Below are 12,761 nucleotides of genomic sequence, written 5' to 3'. Positions count from 1 at the left end.
GGGAGTATATATAGACATATTACACTGTCCATCATCAGTCCTGAGAGAGGGACAGGGGGAGTATATATAGACATATTACACTGTCCATCAGTCCTGAGAGAGGGACAGGGGGAGTATATATAGACATATTACACTGTCCATCATCAGTCCTGAGAGAGGGACAGGGGGAGTATATATAGACATATTACACCAGGGCTGTGGAGTCGGTCCAAAAATCCACCGACTCCGACTCCTCAGTTTAGGATTCCACCGACTCCGACTCCACGACTCCGACTCCTCTAATTTGCATATTACAATTTTGTTGATTAAAAGTATGTAACATGAAATTCGTCTCTTAACTGCCAACGCTTAGGAATTTTAAAAGACAACTGAAGTGAGAAGGATATGTAGACTACTATATTTATTCCCTTTAGACTAAAACTAGTCCTTGGTAAGAGTACTTGTAAAAGGTACAAACCGGAACAAAGAACATCTATCAGGCCCTAGGCAATGTAAGTGTGGGTACATGTAAGAATGATGTGCAGGTACTCTGCAGGGGAATGAGGAGATTGTAAACAGACAACACCTCTGTGTTCAATGTGCACAGCATTCTCAGTGGATTCCCTGCAGCTCTGTGGGGAGTGCATATGTAGAGTATAGTACTACTGTGTAACAAAGTAAACCTGAGACAGATGAAATTAAAGTTTTATACATACCTGGGGCTTCCTCCAGCCCCCTTCAGGCTAATCAGTCCCTCGTTGTCCTCCTCCACCACCTGGATCTTCTGCTATGAGTCCAGGTACTTGAGTCAGTCAAGCGTAGTGCGCATGCACACACTCCACCGCCAGGAGCATACTACACCTGTGCAGCACTATTGCGCAGGTGCAGAATGTTCCTGGCTGTGGGAGCGGCATGCGGCCGGACTGCGCTGACTGGCTGAATTACCAGGACTCATAGCAGAAGATCCGGGTGGTGGAGGACAGTGAGGGACTGATTAGCCTGAAGGGGGCTGGAGGAAGCCCCAGGTATGTATAAAACTTTACTTTTCATCCGTCTCAGTTACCCTTTAATTTGTAGTCACCAAACCAAATTTTAATAACATATCAGATTATTTTATTTCATCAGCAAAGGGAGTGCATACATTTGCATAAATCAGCATCAATGCAGAATTATTTCCATCTCATTGACCATCTCTATTAGTGACACGGCTACACATCAGGCTTTATTCTTACAGCATAGATGTTATTTAGTATATATAAGAGATTCCTGTGTACACATCATATATACAGTCACAATCAGATATGTATATCTGACCTTAAAAATACGGGGACTGCTTTATTGAAGCAGCACAAGTAACTAATTTTGATTGGTTTATTTCATTTTTGTGGACTAAGCACAGCTATTACTGTATATATACATTATTTTTAATGACTATTATCTGAGAAATAGAACATTTTATCATATTTTCTATTTTAATTACAGTTACAAATTCATTAGGAGTCGAAGTCGGTGCATTTTTTCCCGACTCCGACTCCAGGCACCCAAAATTGCCCGACTCCACGACTCCGACTCCACAGCCCTGTATTACAGTCCTGAGAGAGGGACAGGGGGAGTATATATAGACATATTACACTGTCCATCATCAGTCCTGAGAGAGGGATAGGGGAGTATATAGAGTATATATAGACACATTACACTGTCCATCAGTCCTGAGAGAGGGACAGGGGGAGTATATAGAGTATATATAGACACATTACACTGTCCATCATCAGTCCTGAGAGAGGGACAGGGGGAGTATATATAGACACATTACACTGCCCATCAGTCCTGAGAGAGGGACAGGGGGAGTATATATAGACACATTACTCTGTCCATCAGTCCTGAGAGAGGGACAGGGGAGTATATATAGACATATTACACTGCCCATCAGTCCTGAGAGAGGGACAGGGGGAGTATATATAGACACATTACTCTGTCCATCAGTCCTGAGAGAGGGACAGGGGAGTATATATAGACATATTACACTGTCCATCATCAGTCCTGAGAGAGGGACAGGGGGAGTATATATAGACATATTACACTGTCCATCAGTCCTGAGAGAGGGACAGGGGGAGTATATATAGACATATTACACTGTCCATCATCAGTCCTGAGAGAGGGACAGGGGGAGTATATATAGACATATTACACTGTCCATCATCAGTCCTGAGAGAGGGACAGGGGGAGTATATATAGACATATTACACTGTCCATCATCAGTCCTGAGAGAGGGACAGGGGGAGTATATATAGACACATTACACTGTCCATCATCAGTCCTGAGAGAGGGACAGGGGGAGTATATATAGACATATTACACTGTCCATCAGTCCTGAGAGAGGGACAGGGGGAGTATATATAGACATATTACACTGCCCATCAGTCCTGAGAGAGGAACAGGGGGAGTATATATAGACATATTACACTGTCCATCAGTCCTGAGAGAGGGACAGGGGGAGTATATATAGACATATTACACTGCCCATCAGTCCTGAGAGAGGGACAGGGGGAGTATATATAGACATATTACACTGCCCATCAGTCCTGAGAGAGGGACAGGGGGAGTATATATAGACATATTACACTGCCCATCAGTCCTGAGAGAGGGACAGGGGGAGTATATATACACATATTACACTGCCCATCAGTCCTGAGAGAGGGACAGGGGGAGTATATATAGACATATTACACTGGGGGAGTATATATAGACATATTACACTGTCCATCAGTCCTGAGAGAGGGACAGGGGGAGTATATATAGACATATTACACTGTCCATCAGTCCTGAGAGAGGGACAGGGGGAGTATATATAGACATATTACACTGTCCATCAGTCCTGAGAGAGGGACAGGGGGAGTATATATAGACATATTACACTGCCCATCATCAGTCCTGAGAGAGGGACAGGGGGAGTATATATAGACATATTACACTGCCCATCAGTCCTGAGAGAGGGACAGGGGGAGTATATATAGACATATTACACTGCCCATCATCAGTCCTGAGAGAGGGACAGGGGGAGTATATATAGACATATTACACACTGTCCATCAGTCCTGAGAGAGGGACAGGGGAGGGACACATGAGGGGGAGGAGAGAGGGACAGGGGGAGGTATATATAGACACATTACACTGCCCATCAGTCCTGAGAGAGGGACAGGGGGAGTATATATAGACATATTACACTGCCCATCAGTCCTGAGAGAGGGACAGGGGGAGTATATATAGACATATTACACTGCCCATCAGTCCTGAGAGAGGGACAGGGGGAGTATATATAGACATATTACACTGCCCATCATCAGTCCTGAGAGAGGGACAGGGGGAGTATATATAGACATATTACACTGCCCATCAGTCCTGAGAGAGGGACAGGGGGAGTATATATAGACATATTACACACTGTCCATCAGTCCTGAGAGAGGGACAGGGGGAGTATATAGAGTATATATAGACATATTACACTGCCCATCAGTCCTGAGAGAGGGACAGGGGGAGTATATATAGACATATTACACTGTCCATCATCAGTCCTGAGAGAGGGACAGGGGGAGTATATATAGACACATTACACTGTCCATCATCAGTCCTGAGAGAGGGACAGGGGGAGTATATATAGACATATTACACTGCCCATCAGTCCTGAGAGAGGGACAGGGGGAGTATATATAGACATATTACACTGCCCATCAGTCCTGAGAGAGGGACAGGGGGAGTATATATAGACATATTACACTGTCCATCAGTCCTGAGAGAGGGACAGGGGGAGTATATATAGACACATTACACTGCCCATCAGTCCTGAGAGAGGGACAGGGGGAGTATATATAGACATATTACACAGGGGGAGTATATATAGACATATTACACTGTCCATCATCAGTCCTGAGAGAGGGACAGGGGGAGTATATATAGACATATTACACTGTCCATCAGTCCTGAGAGAGGGACAGGGGGAGTATATATAGACATATTACACTGTCCATCATCAGTCCTGAGAGAGGGACAGGGGGAGTATATATAGACATATTACACTGTCCATCATCAGTCCTGAGAGAGGGACAGGGGGAGGTATATATAGACATATTACACTGCCCATCAGTCCTGAGAGAGGGACAGGGGGAGTATATATAGACATATTACACTGCCCATCAGTCCTGAGAGAGGGACAGGGGGAGTATATATAGACATATTACACTGTCCATCAGTCCTGAGAGAGGGACAGGGGGAGTATATATAGACATATTACACTGTCCATCATCAGTCCTGAGAGAGGGACAGGGGGAGTATATATAGACATATTACACACTGTCCATCAGTCCTGAGAGAGGGACAGAGGAGAGACACATGAGGAGGATAGAAGACAGGAGAGGGACAGTTGGGAGCTGTGCTGCTCTGTCTATAGGAAGGTGACGTCACCAGTCAGCCCGTCTCTAGCATGCTGCGGGTCACACACACACTCCCCCGAGGCGCACACTACCCTGCTGCTCCTCCCACGTGACCCGACTCAGCCACACACAGCGCCGCTCGCGCACGGCTCCACCAATCAGCGCGCAGCTCGGTGTGAGAGGAAAGAGCGGGAAGCGGAGATGGCGGCTCATTCTCGCCACGATCCCCGGTGGTCTCTGGAGGGGGCGGGGCCGGATGCAGCGTGCCTGGCCTGCGTCATAGAGATGACGGGGGAGCGGGGCGTGCCGGTGAGGAGAGATATTCCCTGCCAGCCCGTGTCCATAGGCGGAGTGCAGTGCGGGGGAGGGGCCAGTGGGGAGGGGCGTGTGTTTAGGGGAGGGGCCGGTGCTGACGGGAGGGGGAGTGTGGTGAGGGGAGGGGTGTGAGGGGCAGGTGCAGAGGAGCATGTGGGGAGGGGCATGTGCTGAGGGGGGAGGGGCATGTGCTAAGGGGGTGGGGAGGGGTATGTGGTGATTGGCGGGGCAGTTGCAGAGAATGGGCAGGTGGTGATGGGCAGGTGCAGAGGAAAGGATGTGAGGGGAGGGGCAGGTGGGGGTAGGTGCAGAGGAGGGGCATGTGCTGAGGGGAGGGAACGTGTAGTGAGGTGGAGGGGAGGGGTATGTGGCGAGGGGCAGGCCAGGTGCAGAGGAAAGCATGTGCTGAGGGGCGGGGCACGTGGTGAGGGGTGGGGTAGGTGCAGAGGAGGGGCATGTGCTGAGGGGAGGGAGCGTGTAGTGAGGCGCAGGGCAGGTGCGGAGGAAAGCATGTGCTCAGGGGCGGGGCACGTGGTGAGGGGCAGGTGGGCGCGGGGTAGGTGCAGAGGAGGGGCATGTGCTGAGTAGAGGGAGCTTGTAGTGAGGTGCGGCAGGGCAGGTGCAGAGGAAAGCATGTGCTGAGGGGCGGGGCAGGTGGTGAGGGGAGGGGCAGATGCAGAGGAGGGGCATGTGCTGAGGGGAGGGAGCTTGTAGTGAGGTGCGGCAGGGCAGGTGCAGAGGAAAGCATGTGCTGAGGGGCGGGGCAGGTGGTGAGGGGAGGGGCAGATGCAGAGGAGGGGCATGTGCTGAGGGGAGGGAGCGTGTAGTGAGGCGCAGGGCAGGTGCAGAGGAAAGCATGTGCTCAGGGGCGGGGCATGTGGTGAGGGGAGGAGCAGGTGGGGAGGGGCGGGGTAGGTGCAGAGGAGGGGCATGTGCTGAGGGGAGGGAGCGTGTAGTGAGGCGCAGGTGCGGAGGGGCAGGGCAGGTGCAGAGGAAAGCATGTGCTGAGGGGCGGGGCAGGTGGTGAGGGGAGGTGCAGAGGAGGGGCATGTGCTGAGGGGAGGGAGCGTGTAGTGAGGCGCAGGTGCGGAGGGGCAGGGCAGGTGCAGAGGAAAGCATGTGCTGAGGGGCGGGGCACGTGGTGAGGGGAGGGGCAGGTGGGGAGGGGCGGGGTAGGTGCAGAGGAGGGGCATGTGCTGAGGGGAGGGAGCGTGTAGTGAGGCGCAGGTGCAGAGGAAAGCATGTGCTGAGGGGCGGGGCAGGTGCAGAGGAGGGGCATGTGCTGAGGGGCATGTGCTGAGTGGAGTGAACGTGTAGTGAGGCGCAGGGCAGGTACGGAGGGGCAGGTGCAGAGGAAAGCATGTGCTGAGGGGCGGGGCACGTGGTGAGGGGTGGGGTAGGTGCAGAGGAGGGGCATGTGCTGAGGGGAGGGAGCGTGTAGTGAGGCGCAGGGCAGGTGGTGAGGGGCAGGTGCAGAGGAAAGCATGTGCTGAGGGGCGGGGCAGGTGGTGAGGGGAGGGGCAGGAGGGGTGGGGTAGGTGCAGAGGAGGGGCAGGTGCAGAGGAGGGGCATGTGCTGAGGGGAGGGAGCTTGTAGTGAGGCGCAGGGCAGGTGCGGAGGGGAGTGGCATGTGGTGAGGGGCAGGTGCAGAGGAAAGCATGTGCTGAGGGACGGGGCACGTGGTGAGGGGCGGGGCAGGTGGGGAGGGGCGGGGTAGGTGCAGAGGAGGGGCATGTGCTGAGGGGAGGGAGCGTGTAGTGAGGCGCAGGGCAGGTGCCGAGGGGAGTGGCATGTGGTGAGGGGCAGGTGCAGAGGAAAGCATGTGCTGAGGGGTGGGGCAGGTGGTGAGGGGAGGGGTAGGTGCAGAGGAGGGGCATGTGCTGAGGGAAGGGAGCGTGTAGTGAGGCGCAGGTGCGGAGGGGAGGGGCATGTGGTGAGGGGCAAGGCAGGTGCAGAGGAAAGCATGTGCTGAGGGGCGGGGCAGGTGGTGAGGGGCGGGGTAGGTGCAGAGAAGGGGCATGTGCTGAGGGGAGGGAGCGTGTAGTGAGGCGCAGGACTGGTGCGGAGGGGAGGGGCATGTGGTGAGGGGCAGGTGCAGAGGAAAGCATGTGCTGAGGGGCGGGGCAGGTGGTGAGGGGAGGGGCATGTGCTGAGGGGAGGGAGCGTGTAGTGAGGCGCAGGGCTGGTCTGGAGGGGAGTGGCATGTGGTGAGGGGCAAGGCAGGTGCAGAGGAAAGCATGTGCTGAGGGGTGGGGCAGGTGGTGAGGGGCAGGTGCAGAGGAGGGGCATGTGCTGAGGGGAGGGAGCGTGTAGTGAGTGGCAGGTGCGGAGGGCAGGGGCATGTGGTGAGGGGCAGGTGCAGAGGAAAGCATGTGCTGAGGGGTGGGGCAGGTGGTGAGGGGAGGGGCAGGTGCAGAGGAGGGGCATGTGCTGAGGGGCGGGCAGGTGGTGAGGGGCAGGTGCAGAGGAGGGGCATGTGCTGAGGGGAGGGAGCGTGTAGTGAGTGGCAGGTGCGGAGGGGAGGGGCATGTGGTGAGGGGCAGGTGCAGAGGGGTGGGGCAGGTGGTGAGGGGAGGGGCAGGTGCAGAGGAGGGGCATGTGCTGAGGGGAGGGAGCGTGTAGTGAGGCGCAGGGCAGGTGCGGAGGGGCGGGGTCGTGTACATGCTGCACATCCAGGTCCTGAGCTGCCCCTGTTGGTGGCTCTGTATTGATGGAATGTAATTTAGTGTAATTATATAATGCATGTATAGCAGGTCTCCCTCATGTGTGCCTCTCCCACGGCTGATGTGCGGGGGAGGGGCATGTGCTGAGGGGAGGGGCATGTATTGATGGGATGTCATATAGTGTGACTGTATAATGCATATAGAGCAGGTCTCCCTCATGTGTGCCTCTTCCAGGGCTGATGTGCTGGGGGGAGGGGCCTGTGCTGGGGGAGGGGCATGTATTGATGGGATGTCATAGTGTGACTGTATAATGCATGTATAGCAGGTCTCCCTCCTGTGTGCCTCCCAGGGCTGCTGTCGGGGGAGGGGCCTGTGCTGAGGGGAGGGGCATGTATTGATGGGCTGTCATCTAGTGCAGTGTTTCTCAACATTTTTATTGCTATGTACCGCTTATAAACCCCTGTACTCACCAAGTACCCCCTAGCATAGTAAACATTATCACAAGTACCCCTTGACAAATATATATTTAATTGTAGTACATGATAATTGGTTCTAAAAAATTTCCAAGCATTTACTATTGCTTTATATCAGCTAAAACACTAATTTGGTGTTGTTTAAATAAGATTTATCATTTTCTAAACTCTAAATTTGTTATTCTTGGTTAAGTATATGAAGCCCGAGTACCCCCTGGAACCATCAGAAGTGCCCCCTGGGGTATGCGTACCACACGTTGAGAACCTAGGATATAGTGTGACTGTATAATGCATGTATAGCAGGTCTCCTGCATGTGTGGCTCTCCCAGGGCTGCTGTGCGGGGGAGGGGCATGTGCTGAGGGGTGGGGCCGTGTACATGCTGCACATCCGGGTCCTGAGCTGCCCCTGCTGGTGGGATGTTATGTAGTGTAATTATGTAATGCATGTATAGCAGGTCTCCCTCATGTGTGCCTCTTCCAGGGCTGATGTGCTGGGGGGAGGGGCCTGTGCTGGGGGAGGGGCATGTATTGATGGGATGTCATATAGTGTGACTGTATAATGCATATAGAGCAGGTCTCCCTCTGTGTGACTCTCTGAGTGCTTCTCCTGGAGAACGTTGTCTCATTGACTTTATTCCCATCTCGGCTCACCATGCTTCCTCCAGCCCTTGAGCACGGGCGTGTCCCTCGCTGTCCTGCGGTCCTCCGCTAAGCCGCGATCAGCTCCGGTATTCGGCTCAGCTGGGCCCAGTCTGACCGAGTGACGTCAGCCGGGGGTGCGCTCGTACAGAAGGTCCGCTGCTGACGTCACTGAGCCGAATACCGGATGCTGATTGCCGCTGATCGGCAAACCGCGGGAGAACGGCGAGGGAGGGGCATGTGCTGAGGGGCGGGGGCCGGTGCGGAAGGTCCGCTGCTGACGTCACTGAGCCGAATACCGGATGCTGATTGCCGCTGAACGGCAAACCGCGGGAGAACGGCGAGGGAGGGGCATGTGCTGAGGGGCGGGGGCCGGTGCGGAAAGTCCGCTGCTGACGTCACTGAGCCGAATACCGGATGCTGATTGCCGCTGATCGGCAGACCATGGGAGGACGGCGAGGGGCATGTGCTGAGGGGCGGTGCGGAGGGTCCGCTGCTGACGTCACTGAGCCGAATACCGGATGCTGATTGCCGCTGAATGGCAGACCGTGGGAGGACGGCGAGGGGAGGCGCATGTGCTGAGGGGCGGGGGCCGGTGCTGAGGGGCGGGGCATGTGCGGAAGGTCCACTGCTGACGTCACTGAGCCGAATACCGGATGCTGATTGCCGCTGAACGGCAGACCGTGGGAGGACGGCGAGGGGAGGGGCATGTGCTGAGGGGCGGTGCGGAGGGTCCGCTGCTGACGTCACTGAGCCGAATACCGGATGCTGATTGCCACTGAATGGCAGACCGCGGGAGAACGGCGAGGGAGGGGCATGTGCTGAGGGGCGGAGGCCGGTGCGGAAGGTCCGCTGCTGACGTCACTGAGCCGAATACCGGATGCTGATTGCCGCTGAATGGCAGACCGCGGGAGAACGGCGAGGGAGGGGCATGTGCTGAGGGGCGGGGGCCGGTGCGGAAGGTCCGCTGCTGACGTCACTGAGCCGAATACTGGATGCTTATTGCCGCTGAATGGCAGACCGTGCGAGGACGGCGAGGGGAGGCGCATGTGCTGAGGGGCGGGGCATGTGCGGAAGGTCCGCTGCTGATGTCACTGAGCCGAATACCGGATGCTGATTGCCGCTGAACGGCAGACCGTGGGAGGACGGCGAGGGGAGGGGCATGTGCTGAGGGGCGGTGCGGAGGGTCCGCTGCTGACGTCACTGAGTCGAATACCGGATGCTAATTGCCACTGAACGGCAGACCGCGGGAGAACGGCGAGGGAGGGGCATGTGCTGAGGGGCGGGGGCCGGTGCGGAAGGTCCGCTGCTGACGTCACTGAGCCGAATACCGGATGCTGATTGCCGCTGAATGGCAGACCGTGGGAGGACGACGAGGGGAGGCGCATGTGCTGAGGAGCAGGGGCCGGTGCGGAAGGTCCGCTGCTGACGTCACTGAGCCGAATACCGGATGCTGATTGCCGCTGAATAGCAGACCGCGGGAGAACGGCGAGGGAGGGGCATGTGCTGAGGAGCGGGGGCCGGTGCGGAAGGTCCGCTGCTGACGTCACTGAGCCGAATACCGGATGCTGATTGCCGCTGAATGGCAGACCGTGCGAGGACGGCGAGGGGAGGTGCATGTGCTGAGGGGCGAGGGCCGGTGCTGAGGGGCGGGGCATGTGCGGAAGGTCCGCTGCTGACGTCACTGAGCCGAATACCGGATGCTGATTGCCACTGAATGGCAGACCGCGGGAGAACGGCGAGGGAGGGGCATGTGCTGAGGGGCGGGGGCCGGTGCGGAAGGTCCGCTGCTGACGTCACTGAGCCGAATACCGGATGCTGATTGCCGCTGAATGGCAGACCGTGGGAGGACGGCGAGGGGAGGCGCATGTGCTGAGGGGCGGGGGCCGGTGCTGAGGGGCGGGGCATGTGCGGAAGGTCCGCTGCTGACGTCACTGAGCCGAATTGCGGATGCTGATTGCCGCTGAACGGCAAACCGCAGGAGAACGGCGAGGGAGGGGCATGTGCGGAAGGTCCGTTGCTGACGGCACTGAGCCGAATTGCGGATGCTGATTGCCGCTGAACGGCAGACCGCGGGAGAACGGCGAGGGAGGGGCATGTGCTGAGGGGCGGGGGCCGGTGCGGAAGGTCCGCTGCTGACTTCACTGAGCTGAATACCGGATGCTGATTGCCGCTGAATGGCAGACCGTGGGAGGACGGCGAGGGGAGGGGCATGTGCTGAGGGGCGGGGGCGGGTGCTGAGGGGCGGGGCATGTGCGGAAGGTCCGCTGCTGACGTCACTGAGCCGAATAGCGGATGCTGATTGCCGCTGAACGGCAGACCGCGAGAGGATGATGAGGGACGCATCCGTCCACATGGGCCTGGAGGAAGCCCCAGGTAAGTAAAAAAAACTTTGTGAGCTGAGATCTCTAGTTAACTTTAAAGTGTACCTGAGAGCAGGAAAACTAAAGATTGTATGCTCACCTGGGCTTCCTCCAGGCCCATGAGCACCGCTGCATCCCTCGCCGTCCTCCCGGATGCCTCCGTTCTGTTATCGATCCCGGATGGCCAGACATGCACATAAGAGCCAACTGACGCGACTGAGCCAGATTACCGGGGCTGATAACGGCAGACCGTGGGAGGACGGCAGGGGATGCAGCGGTTGGAGGAAGCCCCAGGTGTGTATAAAATCTGATTCCTGCTCACAGGTTTCCTGTACATTCAGGGACGGATCTAGACCAAGTTGCGCCTGGGGCAAGAGACCCGCCTGCCCCCCCCCCCCCCCCCGATCCGTCCCTGTTTATATTACTCCTGAAGTCAAATTATATTAAATAAACCAATACTTAGCTATGGAGGGGAAGGCTCTGAGTCCTATAGAGCTTTGCCATTCCTTTCAGTGCTGAATCCCCTGTTAGTAGGCTCTGACCGATGGCTCTCACTCATGCGCAGGCTGGCTCCCCTGTTAGCAGGCTCTGACCGATGGCTCTCGCTCATGCACAGGCTGGATCCCCTGTTAGCAGGCTCTGACCGATGGCTCTCGCTCATGCACAGGCTGGATCCCCTGTTAGCAGGCTCTGACCGATGACTCTCGCTCATGCACAGGCTGGATCCCCTGTTAGCAGGCTCTGACCGATGACTCTCGCTCATGCACAGGCTGGATCCCCTGTTAGCAGGCTCTGACTGATGGCTCTCGCTCATGCGCAGGCTAGATCCCCTGTTAGCAGGCTCTGACCGATGGCTCTCGCTCATGCACAGTACGGAGCTGCCTGTTATTAGGCTCTGACCGATGGCTCTCGCTCATGCGCAGGCTGGCTCCCCTGTTAGCAGGCTCTGACCGATGGCTCTCACTCATGCACAGGCTGGATCCCCTGTTAGCAGGCTCTGACCGATGACTCTCGCTCATGCACAGGCTGGATCCCCTGTTAGCAGGCTCTGACCGATGACTCTCGCTCATGCACAGGCTGGATCCCCTGTTAGCAGGCTCTGACTGATGGCTCTCGCTCATGCGCAGGCTAGATCCCCTGTTAGCAGGCTCTGACCGATGGCTCTCGCTCATGCACAGTACGGAGCTGCCTGTTATTAGGCTCTGACCGATGGCTCTCGCTCATGCACAGTACGGAGCTGCCTGTTATTAGGCTCTGACCGATGGCTCTCGCTCATGCGCAGGCTGGATCCCCTGTTAGCAGGCTCTGACCGATGGCTCTCGCTCATGCACAGGCTGGATCCCCTGTTAGCAGGCTCTGACCGATGGCTCTCGCTCATGCGCAGGCTGGATCCCCTATTAGCAGGCTCTGACCGATGGCTCTCGCTCATGCGAAGGCTGGATCCCCTGTTAGCAGGCTCTGACCGATGGCTCTCGCTCATGCGCAGGCTGGATCCCCTGTTAGCAGGCTCTGACCGATGGGCCTCGCTCATGCACAGGCTGGATCCCCTGTTAGCAGGCTCTGACCGATGGCTCTCGCTCATTCGCAGGCTGGATCCCCTGTTAGCAGGCTCTGACCGATGGGCCTCGCTCATGCGCAGGCTGGATCCCCTATTAGCAGGCTCTGACCGATGGGCCTCGCTCATGCGCAGACTGGCTCCCCTGTTAGCAGGCTCTGACCGATGACTCTCGCTCATGCACAGGCTGGATCCCCTGTTAGCAGGCTCTGACCGATGGCTCTCGCTCATGCGAAGGCTGGCTCCCCTGTTAGCAGGCTCTGACCGATGGCTCTCGCTCATGCGCAGGCTGGATCCCCTGTTAGCAGGCTCTGACCGATGGCTCTCGCTCATGCACAGGCTGGATC

The 12,761-nt window shown here is 56.5% G+C and overlaps 1 protein-coding gene across 2 annotated transcripts in view; it reads left to right on the top strand.

The window, feature by feature from the left end:
- Window positions 1–4,591: 4,591 nt before the first annotated feature.
- The window catches only part of MEI1 (meiotic double-stranded break formation protein 1), a 501,764-nt gene continuing 493,594 nt past the window's right edge, over window positions 4,592–12,761 (top strand). For both annotated transcript variants that reach the window (XM_068254993.1, XM_068254992.1), the window contains exon 1: window positions 4,592–4,715. In XM_068254993.1, coding sequence (XP_068111094.1) covers window positions 4,608–4,715 — 108 coding nt within the window. In that variant the 5' untranslated portion in view covers window positions 4,592–4,607. The remainder of the gene's footprint in view (window positions 4,716–12,761) is intronic.

This window comes from Hyperolius riggenbachi, chromosome 9 (assembly GCF_040937935.1).
Source record: "Hyperolius riggenbachi isolate aHypRig1 chromosome 9, aHypRig1.pri, whole genome shotgun sequence".
NCBI classification, from domain to species: domain Eukaryota; kingdom Metazoa; phylum Chordata; class Amphibia; order Anura; family Hyperoliidae; genus Hyperolius; species Hyperolius riggenbachi.
The sequence above is the reverse complement of the archived record's forward strand: the minus strand, read 5'-3'. Positions and strand labels throughout refer to the sequence as shown.